Source organism: Salvia splendens, chromosome 12 (assembly GCF_004379255.2).
Source record: "Salvia splendens isolate huo1 chromosome 12, SspV2, whole genome shotgun sequence".
Classification (NCBI taxonomy): domain Eukaryota; kingdom Viridiplantae; phylum Streptophyta; class Magnoliopsida; order Lamiales; family Lamiaceae; genus Salvia; species Salvia splendens.
The window spans coordinates 18,039,162-18,064,158 of record NC_056043.1 but is presented as its reverse complement, the minus strand read 5'-3'; the positions used below and the strand labels follow the sequence as shown (position 1 = coordinate 18,064,158).

General features: G+C 41.3%; 1 protein-coding gene across 1 annotated transcript; it reads left to right on the top strand.

Moving 5' to 3' along the window:
* Window positions 1–14,439: 14,439 nt before the first annotated feature.
* Window positions 14,440–24,988, top strand: LOC121758975 (COP1-interactive protein 1-like). The gene is given in 3 exon segments (XM_042154452.1): window positions 14,440–15,216; window positions 15,316–18,279; window positions 23,757–24,988. Coding segments are annotated over 3 exon segments (4,389 nt in total). The 5' UTR covers window positions 14,440–15,008; the 3' UTR covers window positions 24,974–24,988.
* The last annotated feature ends 9 nt before the right edge of the window (window positions 24,989–24,997 follow it).

The following is a 24,997-nucleotide window of genomic DNA, read 5'->3' as shown; positions in this document are numbered from 1 at the left end:
TTCACTTCACTGTTGTTTACAAAACACATCACTCTTAGCATGATATCACTTCACTGTTGTTTACAAAGCACATCACTCTTAGCATTATTTCACTTCACTTTTATTTACAAAAACACATCACTCTTAGCATTATTTCACTTCACTGTTGTTTACAAAACACATCACTCTTAGCATGATTTTACTTCACTGTCATTTACAAAACACATCACTCTTAGTATTATCTCACTTAACTGTTGTTTACAAAACACATCACTCATAGCATGATCTTACTTCACTGTTGTTTACAAAACACATCACTCTTAGCATGATCTTACTTCACTGTTGTTTACAAAACACATCACTCTTAGCATGATCTTACTTCACTGTTGTTTACAAAACAAATCACTATTAGCATGATTTTACTTCACTGTAGTTAACATAACACATCACTCTTAGGATGATTTTACTTCACTGTTGTTAACAAAACACATCATTATTAGCATGATTTTACTTCACTGTTGTTGACAAAACACATCAATATAGAATATCAATTGCCAATTGTTGTTTCTCTGATTTTATTGCAAAAGGTATCTGTATAGATTGTAACACATTGAGCCAATCATTCAAAATATCCAAGGATGATTCTAATTTGTTAAAAACCAATGCCACTATTATAGTAGGAACAATAGCACAGTTTCCTAATTTTTTTCACACAATACACACACTAACAGAAACCCAAAACTCCTAAAATTTCGCTCAATATTTCATGATTGAGAATAGGATTTCCAATTGCATACACTGATTTAATTATCCCCAAATTGGTAGTATATGCTGACGGCATTAGGACTTGTGCAGACAATTTTAAGTACGCTCTGCTATTTGTATTACGGCTGGGTGATTTTCTCGAGCCGGAAACGGCGTCGTTTGCATCGCCCGATTATTGTAGCGCGGTGCTGATCCGTGAGTTGCTGGCGGTGGTGAAATTCGCAGATTTGGAGAAGGATCTTGACGAGCCGGAGAGGTGCGCGGTGTGCCTGTGCGAATTCGGTGGCGAGGACGACATCCGGCGGCTGAGGAACTGCCGGCACATATTCCACCCATCTTAATAGGGTTCCTAATCGATGACGATGGCGATGGCTTGAACGCGGTTTAATTTTCCAGAACAGAGAAGAGGAGAAGAGAGAAGAAGAAATCGCGGTTGTTTTTCAAATGAAATCAATTTGGCGACCTAACCTGATTTTGTTATCAAGCTTTTACAAAGTTACCATAATACCCCCGCCTTGTTATTATGGAGTAAATTTATGATTGAGGGAACTAATTTCTCCTTAAATTAGAAAATTACTTGTATTAATACTAGCCCTTGATTTTCTTGATCTTGTGGCTATGATTTGTTCTCTAGTTATAGGTTTAAGGGGCTCTTGTAATAGATCACTACTCTGTATATATATATATATATATAATTGAGATGCAATCTCAGCCACTCATTCACAATTTTCGTGCGATGTCTTGCGTGTAGTTTATGTCAACAAGGGGGTATTTTTGTCATTTCAATTCTAAAATGTTTAAATTATATTCAAAAACCTCTGTAAAACTCTCGAACGTTTCTCTCCCAAGTTTCTTATACAGTTCTGCATCTTCTCTTCTCTTCGTCGTGATTCATCTCCTAATCTAGACTTCGTTCAGTTTTCTACATCAATTAATTTTCAAAAATGAGGATCGAAGAAATTGTTGAAGCTGAAGCGCCGATTGTAGCCAGAAAAAGGCATTCCAAATCGGCGGTCGTTGAAGCGACTTCTTCAGCTTAAGAAATTGATTCAAATTTTAAGTATATTGCTTCGATTTTAGTGTATTATAACACATCTGGATTTTTTTCTTACGAATTCGATTTCTGCTGCTTTTTTTTGTTGATTAGCGATGGTAGAATCGGAAGAGATGGAAATGAACAATGTTGCTGGAAAAAACAGAAGAGAACAAGCATCTTCTTCCAGTTAAGGATTTGTTTAAATTTTTAAGATTATTGACATTTCATACAATAGTTATTGACATAGTTATGATAATATACTTGTGTTTTCTACAAACGGTATATACTTGTCATTGAGATAATTTTGTATACTGTTGACATAGTGTATGCTTGTTTGGATTGTTGTTGACATTATAAACTTTAACAATTGATATAATAGTAAAAAGATAATTATGCTTGCTTTAAACAGGATATACTTGTTCTATTGCCGAGTGCCAGCTGATTGACCCAGGTTTCGATGGACCGATCTTCACGTGGCACAGAGGGGGGCTTTGGGAGAGGTTGGACCGCATCTTGATTGGAGAGCATTGGACATCGGTATTTGCTACGACGAGAGTGACACATTTGCCGAGATTTAGCTCTGATCATGCGCCACTTTTGGTGGGATGTCAATTCTCTGTCCAGACCACGAGACCGGCGTTCAGATTTCAGAATATGTGGGTGAGACATGAGACTTTTAGGGGCGAGATTGCCAGGGTCTGGGAGGCAGAGACAGGATATAATGGCATGATGCACCTCCAACTCAAGCTCATCAGGACCAAGAAGCTCCTAAAGGTTTGGAACAGAGAAGTTTTTGGCAACATCATCCAGAACCTAAAGGATGCAGAGCAGGTAGTGCTTGAGGCACAAATTTTATATGATAGTGACCCGACACTAGCACATAGAGCTGAATTCAGTCGAGTGTCTGCAGAGCTCATCATCACGGCAAAGATGGAGGAAGAATTTTGGAGACAAAAGGCGGCAATTAGATGGGCTGCTGACGGAGAAAAGAACTCCAAATTCTTTCATGGCTGGGTCAGACAGAAGAGAGTTAAGTCGAGGATACACACAGTCGAGTTTGGAGGGCAGACACTGACAAAGGAGACAGAGATTAGGGAGTCAGCGGCAACCTTCTTTCAGCAGCTTCTGACATCGGACGTTGGGGACCTTGCAGAGCCTGACTTATCTCTCATCCATACACTTCCAGATTCAGTGGATCAGGAGGCCTTGTGTGCGCCACCGCAGGAGAAGGAGGTTAGGTATGCAGTTTTTGGGATCAGTGGTGATAGTGTGTCCGGGCCGGATGGGTTCACTTCTTTGTTTTTCAGCACTGTTGGGACACTGTGGGGAGGGATGTGATAGCAGCTGTGGCAGACTTTTTCAGTGGGGCGTTTATGTCCCTAAGCTTCACGGCTACCATGATAGTCCTCATTCCGAAGAAGCCTAACCCGATCACATGGGGGGATTATAGACCGATCAGCCTCTGCAATGTTACGAACAAGATCATCACAAAGATCATTGCTTCAAGACTTGCACCTTTACTTCCCATTGTTATTGCACCGAATCAGAGTGGGTTCATCAAGGGCCGCCTGCTTAGTGACAATGCTTTTCTGGCCCAGGAGTTGATACATGACCTGGGGAAGGAGCTTTCGAGTAGAGAGAGATCGCCCAATCTGGCACTCAAGCTGGATATGGCAAAGGCGTATGATAGAGTCCAGTGGCCGTTTTTGCTCAAGGTCTTAGAAACGATGGGATTCTCAACAGCCTGGGTGAGTATGATTAGTAGATGCATCTCTTCATGTTGGTTCTCGGTCCTGGTGAACGGAGGTCCGGCGGGTTTCTTTCAGTCCTCAAGGGGGCTAAGACAAGGGGATCCCTTATCGCCTTCCCTTTTTGTGTTAGCGGCAGACTACCTTTCAAGTTGTCTGGATAGGCTGATCAAGGGGGATAGAGAGATGATATACAGACGCCGGAAAAAGGCCCCCATTATCACTCATCTCTCCTACGCGGATGATATAATCATATTCTCGAGGGCACATAGAGAGACAGTGGAAAGATTGGTTGGATGCCTGGATCACTACATTGTTGTGTCTGGGCAGAAGGTGAATAATGGGAAGACACATGTCTTTTTGGCGACTGAGCACATGGAGTTTGCTAGCATTGTTGAGGAGGTTGGAGGCTTTCAAAGAGGGGTGATGCCTTTCACATACCTTGGGGTCCCGATCTTCAGAGGAGCAAGGAAGGCAGATCATCTTTTGCCCCGAAGGCAGAAGCTCATGGACAGAATCCACAGTTGGTCCCATCGACACCTTGCTTTTGGGGGTCGGCTTGCTTTGATTAAGAGCACCCTCACCGTCATCCCGCTTCACATCTTACAGGTCATGAATCCTCTGCTTGGCTTTTTGGACGAGTTGGAGCAAATTCTGGCTAGATATTTTTGGGGTACAGTTGGAGAAAAGAGGAAGCTACACTGGATTTCTTGGAGGCAGATTTGCTTGCCTTTGGATGAGGGTGGCTTGGGTATTCGCCGCTTCAGGGAAGTGTCAATGGCTTTTGGGTTCAAGCTGTGGTGGAGACTGTTAGCTCAGGATTCTCTTTGGGCCAAGTTCATGACCCAGAAGTACAGTATCCTTCCTTGTCATTTGCATACATCTCCTTGTGGGTCGCATGATAGGTTGACCCCTACCATCTCGGTGTTCATTTGGAGGTTGTTATTTGATAGGTTGCCGGTGGATGAGAAGTTGCAGAGGAGAGGGATTGAGTTAGTGTCTAGATGTCAGTGTTGTCGGTCTCCTTCAGTTGAGTCTCTTAGTCATGTCTTTTTCTTAAGTCAATCGGCTTTTTCTGCATGGGAGTATTTTGATGCCTGGTTTCCTTCCTCGCACACACCGATTCACACGAGCACTGATATTGCACTTAGACTAGGTCACTGGCAGAGGTCCTCTTTCCAGAGGGCTCCCGCCTTACATATTAGTTTTCTTGTTCCCTGTTTGATTGCTTGGTTTCTTTGGACGGAGAGGAACGGCTGCAAGCATGGCGATCGTCCTTTTCGTCATTCTCATGTTATTTGGCAGGTCACTCACCACCTGCACGTGCTTCTCTTGGCCGGCAAGATCACCCCGACCCACTGGAGGGGATGCTCGTCGTTGGTTGATTTCATGCCTTTCTCCCCCAGACAGCGTGTTCTGGCGGTCACTCATGGTCCTATGGAATCCACCTGATGCCCCTTGGGTGAAGCTAAACACTGATGGTGCCTTCTCTACATCGACAATGGAGGCGGGGGAGGGAGGATTGGTTCGAGGCTCTGATGGAGGACTTCTGTGTACCTTTTGTGCTCCGATAGCCGCATCATCGAGCTTTGAGGCGAAGCTGTTGGCTCTGATTCGGGGGTTCGAGATGGCTATGGAGCTTTCGACACACACCTGGATTGAGCTTGACTCTGCGGCTCTGGTTACCTTGTTGTCTTCTGGACAGCTTGGCGCTGCGGATTTCAGACATCACATGGCTTTGATCCGGAGAATGACTTCTCAGCGGCATGTTCGGTTCTCAAGCATCTACAGAGAAGGGAACCGAGCTGCTGACTTTCTTGCAGGTAGGGGGGTTCAGACCCCTGCCCTTACTTACTATGATCCAATCTCTGCGCCTCGGTATCTGAAGGCACTGGTTAGGATGGACCAGCTGGGATATCCTAACTTTCGTTTCCGACGTAGAGATGTGGGTTGATCCAGCTTCCTTGGTGGCTGGTTTTGATAATTTTTCGTTTCTCCCTCGTATATATATAATCAGTTTCTTTCCACTTGATAGTACGGAGGATCTCGACTTGTGGGACCTCTATTTGGCTTCTTCATGTTCTTGTTTAGATCCTAGTTACTTTTGGGCTAAGATCATGCTGTTAGAACATTTTATTTTGATTCTATTTACGGGTTGGAGGTCTGCCTAAACCTCCCGCCCACAAAGGGCGTTTTTGTTGGGAAAAAAAAATAGGATATACTTGTTATTGACATAGTGTATACTTATTAGAATCGTTGTTGACATAGTCAAATTGACATTCAGCCTCTGCTGATAGGGAGCGGGCTAGTTTTGGGGTTGGCACCGTCTTTCGAGTACACATTTTTGGTGTATGCTTCTCCAGTTGGAAACTATTTCAGGGTTGTGTTTACGTTTTCAATTTTAATTCGATTGAATCAAGGGGATATTAAGGAGTTTGTGGATATGGTTTAATTGTTGTGGTTTGCAGGAAGGGACTGGGCCGATCCGCTTGTACGTTGAGGATGAGTACCATCGAGCTGGCCGCGTTGGTTCTGGAGGTGTGAAGAGCGTCACGAATTATGCGCCGGTATGTAAGTGTTGCATCTTTCTGCCAACTGTTTGATGAAAGTTCTAAATGAAGTTGGCTACTGAAAAGTTTGTCAAAGTGTTTTTATTATTTTATTTTTATGATTTTGATATCAATTAATTTCGCCTGCTTGTAAAAACATGTTTCTCAGTATGAAATATCGGAATAATGTTTTTGATGCATGACTAAATTTAAAAAATTTACAAAGTTCATTTGATATTTAACAGTAGTAAATAAATTATAGGTGAGGTCATGAACTGCTAGTAATCATGGAGAGCAAGAACTACCAAGCAAGCCACTATGCCACTCAGGATGAGCAGACGTTGCTCCAGTGTCGGCATCAAGAGGTTTACAATCTCAAGTTTCTAATCATCGTGGATGATAATGCTTGGGATCGGATCGCGCACGCCTTGCCAGATAAGGAGAACGACAGCCAGATTCTTCTCACCACTAGGCTTCAGGAGGTCACTGAATAAAATTCTGAAAAATCTAGTTTACTTCATGAGATGCAGCCGCTCGGGCTGGAGCACAGCTGGCAGTTCCTCTGTTATCTTACCTTCGGTGATATGCTGAAAATTGATAATGATGATGTTACATTGCTCTGCCCTCCTCACTTGAAGGAAATTGGAAGATCGATCGCCGAGAAATGTAAAGGTCTTCCTCTGTCACTGGTTGTGGTTGGTGGTCTTCTCATTCAGGAGACAGAAAAGATTAATTTCTGGAAAAGGATAGAAGAAGATACTGCTAATGCTGTTGCAATGGGGGAGGGTTCCTACTTGGAGATCTTGGCTCTCAGCTACCTTTACTTGCCCGCTAGACTTCAAGGTTGTTTCCTTTACCTGGGTGCATTCCCGGAAGATTGTGAGATACGTGCCTCTAAATTCATCAAACTTTGGGTTGGTGAAGGCTTCTTCCTAAAACCTGCACTACCTACACAAACCATGGACAACTATTCTGGTTTCTGACTTTTGAACTTAGCAGTATGTAATATATATGAAATGTCAATCAGTTCAACAACTTGTATTGAAATGTCAACAACGCAAAAACAATTCTTATAATTAAAAAAGAACAACTATTTTCTCTTAATTTTTTTATTTGAAACAAGTTCTGGTATCATGATCATGCAATACATGTCAATAGCTTTCGTATCAAATATCAACAACTTATATGAAAATATCAACAGCTTGTATATCAAATGTCAACAACTTGTCAACAATTTGTATATAGTGTCAATAACTCAAAAACAATTCTTGTAATTTAAAAATAATAACTATTTTATCTTAAATTTTTATTTGACACGGGTTTTGGCATCATGATCATACAACACATGTCAATAGCCTGCATATCAAATGTTAACAACTTATAGCAAAATGTCAACAGCTTGTCAACAACTTGTATATAGTGTCAACAACTCAAAAATAATTCTTGTAATTAAAAAATAACAACTATTTTATCTTAATTTTTTTATTTGACACAAGTTTTGGCATCATGATCATACAACATATGTCAATAGCCCGCATATCAAATTCAACAACTTATAGCAAAATGTCAATAGCTTGTCAACAATTTGTATATAGTGTCAACAACTCAAAAACAATTTTTGTGATTAAAAAATAACAACTATTTTATCTTAATTTTTTTATTTGACACAAGTTCTGACATCATGATCATACAACACATGTCAATAGTCTGCATATCAAATGTCAACAACTTATAGTAAAATGTCAACAGCTTGTCAACAACTTGTATATAGTGTCAACAACTCAAAAACAATTCTTGTAATTAAAAAATAACAACTATTTTATCTTAATTTTTTTATATGACAAAAGTTATGGCATCATGATCATACAACACATGCCAATAGTCTGCATATCAAATGTCAACAACTTATAGCAAAATGTCAACAGCTTGTCAACAACTTGTGATATTGATTTTCGTGAATTCCCTCTTTCTCCTGTACATCTCCATCGACGCATTCTGTATCCTAGGTCCACCTCCACCTCTACCTCCAACTTTTCCGGCACACTGTGCCTCAGATCCTTGGACGATTTCGTCACCTCCACGAGCTCATGAGATTTGAAGTAGAAGAGTTCCGATTCGAAACCATTGTCACTGAGCTCCATTGTCAAGTCGCTGATCTCCATCCCAGATAATTGAACGACAGCCATGGTGTCCGGCAGCTCTTCCCTCGTGGCATCCATTAGCTTCTCCAGTGATTCCGCAGCTCTTTTGAAGGCATTCAATGGAGAAAAATAGTGGATAGTATAGCATGTCACCACATTCAATCAAAGAAACAAAATAATTGCATTTTACAACCATTGCCTAAAAATCAATATAATTTCACAATTGGATTATCCTTGAAACTGAGTTCTTCATTAACATTGACTTGAATTAGAGTTTCCCCAGAATAGCTACACGAATTGAAAAACCACTAACTAGTAGGGCTGGAATTGCAGCGCAGAAAAGCTAGGTTGTAGAAACTGCTGTCAGCAAATCAACACCAAATTAGTGCTAAGATCCCTAAATTTGTAAAACCGATGAAAATACAAATTAAACAACTGAAGCTAAGAACCATAATTTTTCAAAATGTGGAGATATTCATTACTCAGTTCAATTATTTTAGCTGAACAACGCAGCGAGCAATCCCCAATCAATATGAAATGAATTAATCACAAGCCGAGTAGATCTTCCCCAATTATATCAAATTCAGGTAGAGAGAGAGAGAAATAGAGAGTACAGCGCAGACGGTGAGATTGAGAAATTGAATGTGGCGATGAGAGAGGGTCAGCTGAGGCGGTGATCCGACGACGGCAGTGAGTTGCGAGGCGGCGGAGGGCTCCGATGTGGCATTCTTAACGGAGAGAAGAGTGAAAGAAGCGAAGCGGCAGAGAGCGGGCAACTGGAGACTCAGCCGGCTAGGAGGGGAAACAATGCCGCCATTTCCGCCGCTGGAGGTTCATAGAGTCTGCCCGCCGCCGCCCAGAACCACCTCTTAGAAGCTCCGCCTCCGCCTCTCCGAGATATTCTTCCCCGACGACCCGCTCCACAAGTTCCAAGGATCAGTCGTGGTTTTGGAAACTGATTTTGGGGCTGCAGTTCTTCTTCCCCATGAAAACACGAAATGACCATTATACCATTTCATAATAAATTAATCCAAAAATATTTTTCATGTGGCAAAATTTGAACCACTCATTTAATAAAAATGAGTGGCTGATATTACATCTCATTTCTCAATTAGCCTAAAAAATCTCAATTGATCACAACCATATATATATATATATATATATATATATATATATATAGTCATGATAATCTACAAACCCTCTATAATACAAACTATACAAACTTTAGGCATTGACATTGTTGACATTCCCCCCAGTGACAGAATTTGTATTAGGCGTTGACATTGACATTTCCCCCAGTGACAGAATTTGTATTAGGCGTTGACATTGACATTCCCCTAGGCGTTGACATTGACATTCCCCCCAGTGACAGAATTTGTATTAGGCGTTGACATTGACATATGAATCTCATTGCTAACCGTTGATTACTTACAAGGAGTGTGTAGGATTAAAGTTTGTAGTTTGTATTATAAATAGGGGTTTGTATTTGATCACACCTCTATATATATATATATATATATATATTTTGCATCTATAATATTGTAGATTATTCCATAACTACAAAATTTATTATTCTATAATTTACCATTATTAATAAATTTTAAAGATTTGTAATGTATCGTAATCTGAACCGTTGATCTTGATCATGATAATCTAAGGAAAAAATACTCTAATTTCATCTTAGTTTTTGAAATAAGATTTTTATCAGAATTATATATAGTATTATTGTAATTTATAAAATACATTTTCACAATCTTAAATTCTTAATCATACATTTGGTAAGATTATGAACCATATTATTACTTTCTCCATCTCAATCAAGATGTCCACATTCTTGAGTGACACGAGATTTTAAGAGGAGTTGTTAGGTGAAGTAAATAGAAAGAAAAAAAATAGTTGAATATTTTCATGAGGATAGAGGAGAGAGAGATTTATTTCTAAATTTAGAAAGTGAACATTCTAAGTGGGACAAAAAAAGAAAAGAAAAGGTGAACATCTTGGTGGGATGAAGGAAATATTAAATTAATAATATGAATATTGGTATCTAAAACTATGAACTTTCGTCAAATTCTGATATTTTCCATGAACTATAAATTGATATAAATGTTAGGGTTTTGTATACTAGAAATCACCTTTCAAGTGATTGAATATTGTAAAACTCTATATATTCTTTTCCAATGAATGCAACAGATTTTTTTGTCATAATGTTATTATGTTTTACATTTAATGGATACTTATTGCATATTTAAATGTATAAGCGAACGTAACAAAGTCTAAGTCTTTGTTTTAGTAGAATGGTTGTGGGCGTCGTCCACTTTAAGGTAACACGGTCAGTTCTGAACAAAGAAAAATAAGAATTTCACAACCTAGATAGGCCTAGACTACCTATCATGAAAGGTTGCAATGTCAGTCCGCATATTTCTAAGCCTTATTGAAATAAGATGACGTTGGTGTGGTATAGCACTGAATTGGATCTAAATGGCAAGACGAGTCTTTACGCTATCTACTGAAAGACGAGGTCTTGATAACAATGTACGTTAGCATTGAGCATACGATATTGATTATCTACTACTTTGACTTACCAATAGGTGTGAGTTTTCCGTAACCCAACGATCCTGGTATCTTGGGTAGTGGCGATTAATATCTAGAGGTGCTAGGATTGCTATTATATTGAATCATGCGCGAGGTGAGTCTCGTTTGATAGCATCCACAAGAGGAGCTCGAAACAAGGTTTTATTATTCGGAACCTAGGTAGTTGGAGTTTGATTACTCTATGAATAATAAATAAGTGTTTCTTGCTAAGTCCACTCTTGGAGTATATAATATGTTAATTAATTAAGTCCATAGCAGACATTGATTAATTAATGGATGTTTCTATCTTAAGCGCGGGAAATAAATTGCACACAAATAGTAACCCGGAATACTTGTAATTTCGGATTTGGATGGGCAGTGCAATATTACTTCTTTAGTGGCTGACTGTAATATTCCAATATAAGCTTATATTAAATTGTGGGTTCAATTTAATTAGTAAAAAGCTAATTAGTGGAGGTCATATCCAAATTGTTCCTTAGATCCTTGACTGGGCCCAATATGTGACTTAATATAAATAGGAGAATAAAGGAGACAGAAAAGACACTTGTTTTTCTTAAAATAAAAAGTTTCGTCCCCCCTTATTCCAAGGAGAGGAACGATTTTTGTTCTCCCTCCTTGAGTAAGATTCTGTCTTCTTTATTTAAGTCCTAGTATTCTGGTGAGATTTGTCCACACAAATATCAGTTTACAGTCCGGGATACCAGTCAGAAGATCCGAGGTCGAGTACTCAAGATCTTCACGTGGAGTAGACGCAAGCCATCTTTGATTCTTAAGTGAATCAGCAAGGAAAGTTGACTTACTTCGTAGCAAGCATGTTTTAAGTATTATTTATGCTGAAGCATGTTTAAATTCAAGTTATAAGCATGATACATGTGATAATTACGCGAATAGAGTTTATCTAAATAATCTGCTAAATAGATCAATTTTTATGTGATCCGTTTTAAATGCACGCTTCCGCTGCCAACCCCTTCAATAAAATGCCACAAATTTACATTTCGTTTGTTATTTTCCAACAGCAATCACCATATCCAACTAACTTATAGAACATTTATTTATCCTACTTGCACAACTAAATCAACGTGTTTTTTTATCCTACTTGGGATGAACTTTAAAAGTGGTAGTATAAAATATCACAAACGTTTCACGGTTGCCCAGATAGAATAACTTTTTGTCAAAAATATCTTATTAAGGCCATGTTAGAAAATAACAAATGAAATAGTATATAGTAGTTTATAATATTTTAAACCATTTATAAATTTCATATAATACATCAGATTTAGAACAAATTTATGATTTTAGGAACCAATATCACTCAATAATACTTCATCTGGTTACCATTAAATGTCTCATATTTCCTTATTTGGACGGTCTCCAATAAATTACCCAATTCACTTTTACATTTTTCGGTAGTCGATCCTACATTTCACTAACTCATTTTAATTCACATTTTATTATAAAACTAATATATAAAAATATGACTCACATCCCACTAACTTTTTCTACTATTTTTATTTATAAAGATAAATAATTTATTAAATATCACATTAGATATTTAATGGGGAGCGAAGGCATTAGTATTATTTTAGAACAAATGAATAGTTCTTAAATTTTGTGTGGTGACATGCTGCATTTTTGTTTGTATGCAAGGTGAATGGTGAGTAAGAAGAATCAAAGCATGCTATCTTTGACGTAAGCATGGTTTACTTATTGTTTTCGTTTTGGACATCTAATGAAGATGCATAATATTGGGAGAGTAATTTTATTTGTATAGGCCAGAAAATGAATGATCTAGCTTTACATATAAGCACAAAAAGTATAGATGAATTGTGCAATTATTTTGACAGCTCAGAATTTCATAAAGACTGGTATTTCCGAAATTTGTTGCAAATAAATGGGTAATTAAATAGAACATAGAAATTCCATTTGAAAATTGGAGTGGAGGTCGCTGTAAATCTATCTGTGCATAATAGACTAGATGACAAATCCACTTTTCCTTTCTTTGTTTCATTTTAATTTTGGGCCAATTATAGATAGCACACCATTGTGCTCCCATTCCCATTCCCATTCAAATTTAAATACTAATACTCCATCCATCTCTCTCACAAAGCTAGAAGATTTTGGTGATGAGCTGAGGCTGCCAATGCAGGAAAGCTTATTTTCGAGGTAATTTCTTTTAATTAATCGAATTACATGATCAGCTCCTCTGTTTATATTATGGAGTTGCTTGATCACCATATATTATGAACGTTTCTGATTGGGATCCATTCAGATTCGTTAAGCTTCTTCTTCATCTTGGATTCATGATTGTTTTTTTCGTTTCTGCTTATATTTTTAGTTGTTATCTTGTAGGGTTTAATTGGATAAACAATCATTGTTTGGAAATCTTTAACGTATATATTGAACGTACTTGACTAGTTTAAGGAAATTGAAAACAAAGTCGAGATGATTTTGTCTCTCTCTTTCTCTCTCCCTCCCTCCCTCCCTCCGATTATAACTAATTATAATAAATAAATTTGATCTACCAAAAAATATGACTGCCTATTATTCTTGTTTTTACTCGTTTTTCCCTACCTGGATATTCATATATTCTGTTTTGACCAATTTTCTGGAGATTTACGACAAAGACGAGAGATTATGCAAAACCAAGGTCCAGTTGTCGTTTTTATATTATCAATTGTCAAATTTAGTCATCATTTCTATGAGGAGTAGATTAATTAAATATTTTACTATTGATTAATTGATTGACTATTTTTAGTAATCCATTGTATCATTGAAACTGAATTGGAATGGTGGTTACAATAAATAGTAGTACTAACTAATTCAGTATTTTTAATTTAAAATATGAATTATCCACCCTATTTTATTAGACTACAAGTCTACAATAATGGAAAATGTAAGCAATTTTGAGTATTTTCCTTTTATTTGGTGAACTGGAAAATGAGGGCCCACGTGACCATGTGGATTCACATGGTCTGCTTAATTGTATACTAATTGATGCCCTGGATGAAGAATTTTTGTCACGTATTAGTCAGTAAAAATGAGGGGTTTATAGACAGATGTACAAAATTGTCGTGTAATAATGTGATAATTAGCGTGATTTGTGCAAATATGAGATGTTTATAGGCATTTAAGTGAATGGAGGACCTGTTTTGGGAGCTGTAGCAATTCTGATCACATATTCTTTTGGCTCATGTGCATCAAAAGAGTAGGTATACTGCTCAATTTTATAACTCACTCCCCCTTCCTATATAAGCCAAACGCTTCTTTTAGGCAAGAAATTTAAAAAATTAATATTTAAAATAGAGAAGTAAAGTATGAAGGAGAGAGAAAAGTAGAGAAGTAAAGAGAGAATAAAATAGAGAAGTAAAGAAATATAATTTTTTGCTAAAAAGAGAAATGACTCATTTATATTGGGACATCCAAAAAAAAATATGACTCGTTTATCTTAAGACGGAGGGAGTGAGTATATGGAGATTGGACTACTATGGACTATAGTAGTGTCTACCAATATTTAATAACAGAACTCAACTATATGTCGGCTACTGATTTACACCAAATTGTTCTCTTTCAATTTCATTTTTCATACTCCCGTCCACCAATACAAGGCCAATTTTGATCGGACACGACCTTTAAAAAATGTAATAGAAAGTGAGTGGAAAATGTTAATGGAAGGTGGACCCTATTTTTATATATTAGTTTTATAGTGAAATGTGTCTAAAATAAAGTTAGTGGAATGTTGGGTTTATTACAAAAAAATAGTAAAAAAAAACAAAAGAGACATTTATTGGTAGACGAAGGAAAATGACGAAATGGAACATTTATTGGTAATTGGATGGAGTAGTAATTACTAATTTTGTGTTTGATTTAATTTATAAAAAGAAATGTTTAATTTTGTCGGAAGAGTGAGAATTGTAAAAAGCTCATCTTATAAAAAGAAATGGTGACTTTCAGAACTGTATTTTTTCATTGGAACGCATTAATAGAGCGAACTAAGTTGCTACGGAATATAGTAGACGTATATTAGAGCAAATTACACACTCATATTAGTCTTAGTGAATAACTCTCAACCTGCAAAATTAACCCACGCTTTTGGGACTTGAATTCTCTACTCTGTATTAAAGAAGGTGAAACAAAAATAAAATGATGTACTCCTACATGAAAAGCATCTTAATTCATTTCAATATATTTACAAGTCTAAATGCCCGATTACACATTTCATGTGGACAAATATGCTTTTAGCATGCTCGGCAAAATCAACTCTCATTCGACTTGTGATGTACAGACAGTTAAGCTGCTTGAGAACACAGAAAACATGCCCAAGCATCGCTGGCGCGAATCGGTCAAGGTCTTTTTTGGAAATCATGTTGATCCCGAACGTGAGGAGGAGCTGAGAGAAACCAAAGCAGGTGTGCATTTTCTGATAATTTCATCAAACATAGTGATCTGTTATAAGCATGATGTTTCAACGGTTCTACTTCTTTCCTGAATGGCCTTATTGCTTACAGTAATCGAGGGAAACGTGCAGAAGATCATACAGATTCTTAAAGACGATGGTGGGAAAGAACCACTGGCTGATCTGATTGAGGATTTCCACAATCAGTACCAGTCTCTGTACGCGCGTTATGATAATCTGACTGAGGAGTTGAGAAAAGAGGCAAACGGGAGACATGGGAAGGGCAGCTCTGATTCCTCGGACTCAGATGGTTCTTCGCACAGGGGAAAAAGAGGCTCGAAGAAAGCAACAGCTGTCGAGCAAGAACTGGCTGAGATTGCTGACTTGAAGAGAAAGCTTGCAATCACTGTTTATGAAAAGGAAACGCTGCATCAGGAATGTCAAAATGTGAAACTGGAACTGGAGAATTCGGTTAAGATGTTGAACCAGAAGCTGGAAGAGACGAAGATCGACAGAGATGCAGCCGTTGCCAACCATGAAGAGGAGAAGGGAATCGCTGAAGAGCTGAGAACCATCAATAGCCAGCTTCAAAAGGAGAGAGAAGCCATACAGCTAGAGGTGGTAGCAATCAATGGGGAACTCTCTACTTCAAAGGAGAAACTGGACTCTGCGGAAAGTGAAATCAGTAAGCTGCATGAGATGCAAGACGATGATAAAGACGAGAGAACTAATCTTACCTTAAAGATTGTACAGTTTGAGAATGATATAAAACAAGCTGAGACCAAGTTTCAGAATCTTTTATCTGAATCAAACCAGTTAAGAGAAAAACTGGGAGAGAAAGAAAGGGAGCTTGCAAGTCATCTGGAGACTTACGAGGCTCACAAACAAGAAGCAAAACAGCGACTGGAATCCACAGAAAGAGAAATGGTCCAGCTAAATCAGATTCACACGGCCTCTCAAGAGGAGAACAGTAGTCTCTCCTCAAAAATTTTGAAGCTCGAGGAAGAGATAAAACAGGCTGTAAGCAAGATTGAAGATCTCAATGCCGAATCCAGCCAGTTGAGGGAGAAAGAAAGGCAGCTGTCAAGTCACCTTGTGACTCACGAGGCCCACAAAAAGGACGCATTGGAGAAGCTGGAGCAAGCATCAGAAGAAATCGCTAAGCTCAGTCAGATGCAAAAGGCTACCGAAGAGGAGAAAACTAGTCCTACTTCAAAGATTTCACAGCTTGAGGATGACATTAGACGGGCTGAAAAAGAGATTCAAGATCTTATTACAGAGTCGGGCATGTTGAGAGAAAATATGATTGAGAAAGAAAGGGAGCTTTCAACTCACATTGTTACTCATGAGGCGTACAAAGAGGTTTCACTAGAAAAACTGGAGAAAGCAGAAGAAGAAATCACTAAGCTTCGTCAGATGCATAAGGCTGCTGAAGAGGAGAATACTAATTACTCTTCAAAAATTTCACAGCTTGACGATGATATTAGACAGGCTGAAAACAAAATTCAAGATCTTATTACCGATTCTAGCCAGTTGAGGGAGAAATCGGCTGAGCAGGAGAGAGAGCTTTCAAGTCACCTTGAAGCTCACAAAATGGAAGCACTGGAGAAACTGAAGACAGCAACTGCAGAAATCACTAAGCTTAGTCAGATGCATAAGACTGCTGAAGAGGATAATACCAATTTGTCTTCAACAATTTCACAGCTTGAGGATGAGATTAAACAAGCTGAAAACAAGATTCGTGATCTTTTTACTGAATCAAGCCTGTTGACTGAAAAGTTGGAAACAAAGGAAAGAGAGTTGTCAAGCCACATGGAGATTCACGAGTCTCACACAGTAGAAGCATCAACTCGTACGAGGGAATTGGAGCTGGAACTTGATTCATCACACACAAAAAGAAGAGACATTGAGAAACAGAAAGATGATGAAATCTCTGCTCTTTTCCAAAAACTCGAAGATCAAGAAAGGTCATCATTATCACATGTAAATGATCTAAAAGAGCAGATCAACAATGCCCAGGCTGAGGCAGAGTCCTTGCGGGTTCAAAAGGGCGAGCTGGAAGCACAATTAGCACAGAAAGAGATTGAATCCTCTGCTCAAGTCAAGGACTTGAAAGATAAGATCCATGAAAAGCAGGTGGAACTGGAAACCTTGCTCAGTCAAAAAATGGAATCAGAGGTGCATCTTGAAAAAAGAGTTGAAGAAATCTCTGAATTCTTACTCCAGATTGAGACTCTGAAAGAAGAGCTGACAAATAAAAGCTCGGAGCTAAAGGGGAAAATTGAAGAAAAGGAGACTCTTCTAGAACAAGTAAAAGATCTGGAACTGAAGCTCAACTCCACATGCAGTCAGAAACTGGAATTAGAGGAACAGCTGAATAGCAAAAGCCAAGAAATTTCAGAATTTGTAATTCAGACAGAGACTTTGAAAAAAGAGTTAGAAGACAGGAGTTCAGAAAAACAGAAAAGGGTGGAAGAGAAAGAGATTCTTTTGTCGCAAATTAAAGATCTTAATCTGGAGCTCAACACCCTGAGCAACCAGAATCACAAACTCGAAGAGCAGTTGAAGAGAAAAGGTGAGGAACTTAGTGAGTTGCAAGAGGAAAACGGAAAGCTGCAAGAAAAAGAGAGAGCATTGACTGAGAAAGAGCATGAACTCTCTAGTTTACAGAAAAAATCCGAAGATGGAGAGAGAGAAGCACTCGCTCAGATTGCTGCAGTTACTGCAGAAGTAAGCAGTCTACAAGAGCAATTAGGTTCTTTGGCTGCTCTAAGAAGTGAGGCAGATATCATTCTCGACAGAAAGACTGGAGAAATATCAGAGCTTCAGCTACAGATTGAAAAGCTAAAAGAAGAACTATCAGGCAAAACTGCTTATGGAGAAAAGTTAATTGAAGAGAAGGAAATTTTGACAGTACAGCTAAACGATCTGAATCTAGACTTGGAGACTCTTCGCCAACAAAATGGTGAAATGGAAGATCAAATAAACATCAAAGTTAGTGAGGGAGAGCAACTAAGGGGGGAGAAAGATGGCCTAGACAGCAAGATTTGTGAATTGGAGACTACACTATGATAGAGTAAAGGCTGGTGCCAGTAAGGAGCACGAGGAGTGCTCGACAAAATGCCCCAAAGGATAACTCACAATGTGTTTGACAAAATAATCAAATGAAACAATAATTAATTCTGGAAACAACTCTCGGCTTTATTGAATAACATGAATGGAAAGGAAATGAGTAACAAGACTAATCCTCACAAAGGAGGCCTGCGATCAATCGCCCTCTAAACTGATCTTCCTCGATGCCACAACCATTAAGAGGACTCTCTAATTTATAGGTGATTAGCTTAACAAGAAGTTACTATAATAAAGGAAACTAAATAACAAAAGTGGACTAATGACCGCCGAGATTTTCAAGCTGCTATAACAACTTCATTCCACCAAATCCTCCATTTCGGTTGGCCCAGCTTCTCCCTCCATATCCTCCTTTTCGGTTGGCCAAACAACCTCTCGATTTCCCCGCGTGTACACCCTCCATTCCCTGTCCGTAACAACTGCCCCGTCCGCCAAAACAGCCTTGTCCTCAAGGCGGAAATAGGGGAATTGGCCGCACACGTCAGCTACATTCATCCACGTGGCTTCGTCCTCCGGCAGCCCCGCCCACTTAATTAGGACTTGTTCTTCTGCCAGTCCATCCCCTGAGGTGGAACGTCGATCAAGGACCCTTTCCGGCAAGAATGGTGGGTCAGCATCCATGAGGCCTTCCGGAAGAGTCTGCTCCGGAACCGCATCGCCAATGGCTCTCTTCAAGAGGGAAACATGAAACACCGGGTGTATGCGGGAGTCGGTGGGAAGTTTTAAACGGTAGGCTGCTTTTCCAATCCGCGCCTCCACCTGGAAAGGACCAAAATAACGGGGAGCTAACTTCCGATTAGTGGACGTGAACAGCGTTGACTGTCTGTAGGGCCTGAATTTCAAGTAAACCCAGTCACCAACATTATATTCGACATCCCTCCTATGTTTGTTAGCGGCGACGGCCATGCGCTGCTGGGCACGAAGTAAATGGTGCCTCAAGTGGGCTAGTGCGTCGTCCCTTGAACGCAAAGTGTCAACAACGGCCTGTGAACGGATCTCGCCGGGTAAGTAGTTGTGGAGAGTCGGCGGTGGTCGGCCATAGACGACCTCGAAAGGAGTTGTGCCTAATGCGGAGTGCATACTTGTATTATAACAAAATTCTGCCCAAGCAAGCCAACGGTTCCAGTTCTTTGGTCGGTCCGATGAGAAGCAACGCAGGTATGTTTGCAGACAACGATTTAGCACCTCAGTCTGGCCGTCCGTTTCGGGATGATATGCCGAGCTCATCTTTAGTTTAGTTCCCGTTGCACGAAACAACTCCCGCCAGAAGGAGCTAAGGAAAACCGGGTCTCGATCCGAGACTATGGACCTCGGGATACCGTGGAGGCGGACCACCTCTTTGGTGAACAGGGCGGCGACCTGTTTTGCAGAAAATGGGTGGCGGAGAGCGATAAAATGGCCGTATTTGGACAAACGGTCCACCACCACGAAAATGCAGTCCATTCCGCCGGCCTTGGGGAGTCCGGAGAGAAAATCCATACTGACGTCTTCCCAAATCCGCTCTGGAACCGGGAGGGGTACAAGAAGTCCGGCCGGCGATTTCGTGTCAGATTTATGGCGTTGGCACGTTGAGCAAGCTGCCACAAAATTCATGACGTGTTTCATCATCCCAGGCCAATATACGTTGGAAGCTAGGCGTCTGTAGGTGCGATATGCTCCGGCATGACCGCCGCTCGGCGTTAGGTGGAATTCTGCCAGCAGCTTAGGGATCCACGACGACTGGGATGGTACCACAATGCGGCCTTTATAAAATAGAACTCCATGGATCAGTTCGTAGTGCGGTGCCGCCGGCCGTCCTGCTTTCAGCTCGGTCTTGATCTTGGACAGCAGTGGGTCAGCCGATAGCGTGGACTGGACATCAGACCAGGCCGGCCAAGTCGGTCGTGATAGCGCTGAGAGCTCGAGACAATCCTCATCCCTCCGAGATAATGCGTCTGCGGCGCGATTATGTTTCCCCTCCTTGTATAAAATAGAGAACTCGTACCCGAGCAGTTTGGCCGCCCAATTCTGTTGTGCTGGCGTGGATAACGGGTGTGCTAATAATTGCTTCAAGCTTCGTTGGTCGGTGTGGACCACAAAACGGCGTCCCAACAAGTATGGTCGCCAGTGATGAATGGCTAGGACCAGAGCCATTAATTCTTTTTCGTAGGCAGACTTGGCAAGCCAACGGTTAGATAAAGTCTTGCTAAAGTAAGCTACCGGCTGTCGATCTTGCATGAGGACCGCCCCTAGGCCACGGCCGGATGCATCGCACTCGATGACAAATTCTTTGGAGAAATCAGGCATACGGAGTAGGGGCGCAGAGGTCAAGGCCGCCTTCAAGTCAGAGAACGCCTTGTCTGCCTCAGCTGGCCACGCCCATGTCCTCTTCTGGGAGCTTACCACGGCCTTCTTCAATAAAGAAGTCAGGGGTGCTGCAATTTTACCATAATCCCGGATAAAACGTCGGTAGTAGCCGGTAAGGCCGAGGAATCCACGTACCCCCTTCAGTGAAGTTGGGGTTGGCCACCGTAGGACAGCCGAGATTTTAGATGGATCCATTCGAACACCATCGAAGGATACTATATGGCCAAGGTACTCCACGCTGTCGCGGCCCATTAAACACTTCTTTGGGTTGACCACCAGCGAGTGCTCCTGCAGGAGTTGAAAAACCCGGCGAAGATGATCCAAGTGGTCCGACCAAGAAGTGCTATAGACGAGTATATCGTCGAAGAAAACCAAAACGAACTTCCGCAAAAATGGGCGAAAAATGTCGTTCATTAACCCTTGGAAAGTGGCAGGTGCGTTGGTGAGACCGAAAGGCATCACGAGGAACTCATAGTGACCGGAATGTGTGCGGAAAGCAGTTTTGTGCACGTCGGGGGCAGCCACGCGGATTTGGTGATATCCCGCCTTTAGATCAAGCTTACTGAACCATCTGGAACCATGCAACTCATCCAATAGTTCCTGAATCACCGGAATAGGGTACTTGTCAGGAACTGTTCGCTTATTCAGTTCGCGATAATCCACGCAGAAACGCCACGACCCGTCCTTCTTGCGAACGAGGAGAACCGGGCTTGAATAGGGGCTCGTGCTTGGTTGAATGACCCCCGAAGCTAACATTTCAGCGACAAGTTTTTCCATTTCATCCTTCTGCAGGTGGTTATACCGATAGGGCCGGACCGAGACTGGCTGGGACCCCGGTTGGAGAGGGATCCGGTGGTCCGCACGTCGCGCTGGTGGCAGCTTGGTTGTAGCCCGGCTGACCGTGGGAAAGGCGGCAATAATGTCTCGGATCTGCTCTTGGGCTGCAGCCGACAGATTGTCGTCAAGCCCAAACGCCAATGTTTCCTCGCTGCCTTCCAAAGAGCGTAAAACCCAGCAAGCGTCGCCCTCTTCGAGTGAATTGATGTCGTGGGAAGAACATGCCCGACGAGTGAGAGTGGGGTCGCCTTTAATAGTCAATAAACGGCCATTAATAGAGAACTTCATAAACATTCGATCCCAATTTGCCATTACATTGCCCAGTGAGGCCAGCCAAGTGACTCCTAAAATGACGTCGACGTTGCGCAGTGGAAATACGTAGCAAGATAACTGAAAAATCGCTGTGGCTAGCCGAAGTGGTACGGCGTGACAAATGCCTGCGGCCCGAACCCTTGAACCATCTCCCAACATAACGGAATAAGGAGAAGTCGGAGTGATCTGTAGCTGTAGGAGTTGGGCAACCTGTTCCGAGATAAAACAATGGCTCGCACCACTGTCAACCATCACCTTCACGTTGTGCGAGTCAATGTCGCCGAATAGCTTCAAGGTATAAGACGTGTCGAGACCATTTGATGAAAGTTCTGACAGCTGCAGCTCGACACCCACATCTTGATCGTCTGGATCGTCTATTATTGGAACATCAAAGACAGGTTCCTCATCATCAGCCACCAAAACATTCAAAGTTTTAGGGGGACATCTATGCGTGGGGCTGAATTTTAGTCCACACTTGAAACACGTGCCGGCGGCGATGTGTTTCTTATACTCCTCCGATGACATGTTCCGAAACTTCCGTGGAGGGGGACGAGGAGAACTTGCTGACGAGAAGGATGAGGACGAAGAGGAAAACCCCTTCGGATTTGAACGCACCACAGAATGTGGCGAACTGCTGGAGAACGGTGCGGCTGCTGCCGTTTTCTGCGCTACTGCCGGGTTGTCCAGCCGTAAGGCTAACTGGACCGCATCTGAATAACTGGTGATATTTGATGCCTTCATATGCATCCGGATCTCTGGGCGTAAAGCTGCCAAGAAGAACCCGAGATATTGGTGGTCGGAGAGATCAGTCTGGGCGAGGCGGGCTTCGAAAGCTGCCACGTAGTCGGTGAGAGACCCGTCATGGCGAATAGCCGCGAAAGCTTCATACTCATCGAGCGCCATATTATCCCCAAAACGCTTCATCATTTCCTGTGTAAAACGATCCCAGGACAGAGTGGGAATCCGTCGTGTTAAAAGGTGAATCCATGGCAGGGCCTGGCCTGCCAAGGCTGCCCTGGCAACCTTCAAACGGTTTTCTGGTGGGGTGTTGGACACCAGAAAGTACTGCTCCGCCCGCGCGAGCCAAGCGATTGCATCGGATCCATCAAACGTCGGCATAAGTATGGGCGACGTGCCCACAGAACCGGCTATGTTTGATTCATGGCCTGCAGATGACTCTGTGTCGTGTCCCTTGCCGGAAGCCATAACCTTCCGGACTTCCTCCATGAATGTTTCGAGCTTAGACCCCAACGCCGAAACCCGCTCATCGTTTTTTTGGAACTGAATACTCATCCGCTCGTCCGTTTTCTGGAACTGCATATTCATCTCGTTGACCGCATTGGCCAATGACTCATGACTCTTCTCCAGATCTCCCGCAGCCTTCTCTAATCCTCCCAATCGGGCCTCCGTACTACGCGTACTAGCCATCGTTCACCGCACCAAATTGATAGAGTAAAGGCTGGTGCCAGTAAGGAGCACGAGGAGTGCTCGACAAAATGCCCCAAAGGATAACTCACAATGTGTTTGACAAAATAATCAAATGAAACAATAATTAATTCTGGAAACAACTCTCGGCTTTATTGAATAACATGAATGGAAAGGAAATGAGTAACAAGACTAATCCTCACAAAGGAGGCCTGCGATCAATCGCCCTCTAAACTGATCTTCCTCGATGCCACAACCATTAAGAGGACTCTCTAATTTATAGGTGATTAGCTTAACAAGAAGTTACTATAATAAAGGAAACTAAATAACAAAAGTGGACTAATGACCGCCGAGATTTTCAAGCTGCTATAACAACTTCATTCCACCAAATCCTCCATTTCGGTTGGCCCAGCTTCTCCCTCCATATCCTCCTTTTCGGTTGGCCAAACAACCTCTCGATTTCCCCGCGTGTACACCCTCCATTCCCTGTCCGTAACACACTAGCAGAGAGAGGCAATGAACTCTTAACTGTTCAGAAAAAAATGGATGATCTGCAGCATGAGTCATCCACCGTAATTTCTTCCTTGAAAGAACAGATTAATTCTTTTCAGCAGCCCCTGGAACTGCTGGAATCTCAGAAAAGAGGATTGGAAGTGGAAATTGAGAAAAGCAAGCAAGAGGCCGCGGAAAATTTGGCTCTCACTGAGAACAATAATGCTGAATTAGTTAATAAGATCAAGGAGCAGGAGAAGAAACTGCAAGAACACGAAGATGCGCAAAGCAGACTGTGTGAGGAGCTCAAAAAACTGGAAAATCAGTTCCAAAGCTGTGGAGAACGTCTGAGATCATCTGAAAAGAAGACAGAAGAGATGACCCACCAGTTTGAAATTGACATGTATGCGAAAAATCAAGAAGTGAATGAGCTGGAAGAAAACATAGAAGGGCTAAAGAGAGATCTCGAGATGAAAACAGATGACTTCTGTACACTGGAAGACAATGTTCGGAACATTGAGGTCAAGCAACGTTTAACTAGCCAGAAGCTCCGTGTCACAGAGCAGTTGTTGGTCGAGAAGGACGAGAGCTACTTGAAAAAGGAAGAGAAGTTACTGGAAGAGCAGAAATCACTACAAGAGATAATTGCTACACTTTCAGGGATCGTTCAAACATATAAAGACGCTCAAGTGAGAATGGTTGGAGAGATATCAGATAAGTTGAGCGACACTTTAACAGGCATAGATGCATTCCACATGAAGTTTGAGGAAGACTATGGCCACATAGAGTCTCGTATCTATGAAACAGTGAACGAGCTCAAGATCACAACGAACTGCATCAAAGATAGTAACATCAAGAAAGATCAGCTTAGGAAGGAAATCACTGTTTTGTCACAGCAACTGAGTGATGAGAAGAGTAACAGTATGCACCTCAAGGGAAGGATTGGTGAGTTAGAAACTACATTGCAAAAAGACGAGGACGAAAAGGATTGCTTGATCAAAACTGTTAGAGAGAGGGAGACGAAGATGGGAGAGCTTGAGAAAATAGTAACAGAAATGGATGAGAAAACGAGAAAGTTGGAGATGAAGATGAAGGAAAATGAGGCTGGATTTGAGAGCTTGATTGAGGAGAAAAGAGAGGCCATAAGACAGTTGTGCATATGGATTGAATACCACCGCAGTCGCAACAACGAGCTTAAAGACATGATTGCCAAAACAAGGAGAAGGTAGATGCATTGAGAAAAATTTACTCTC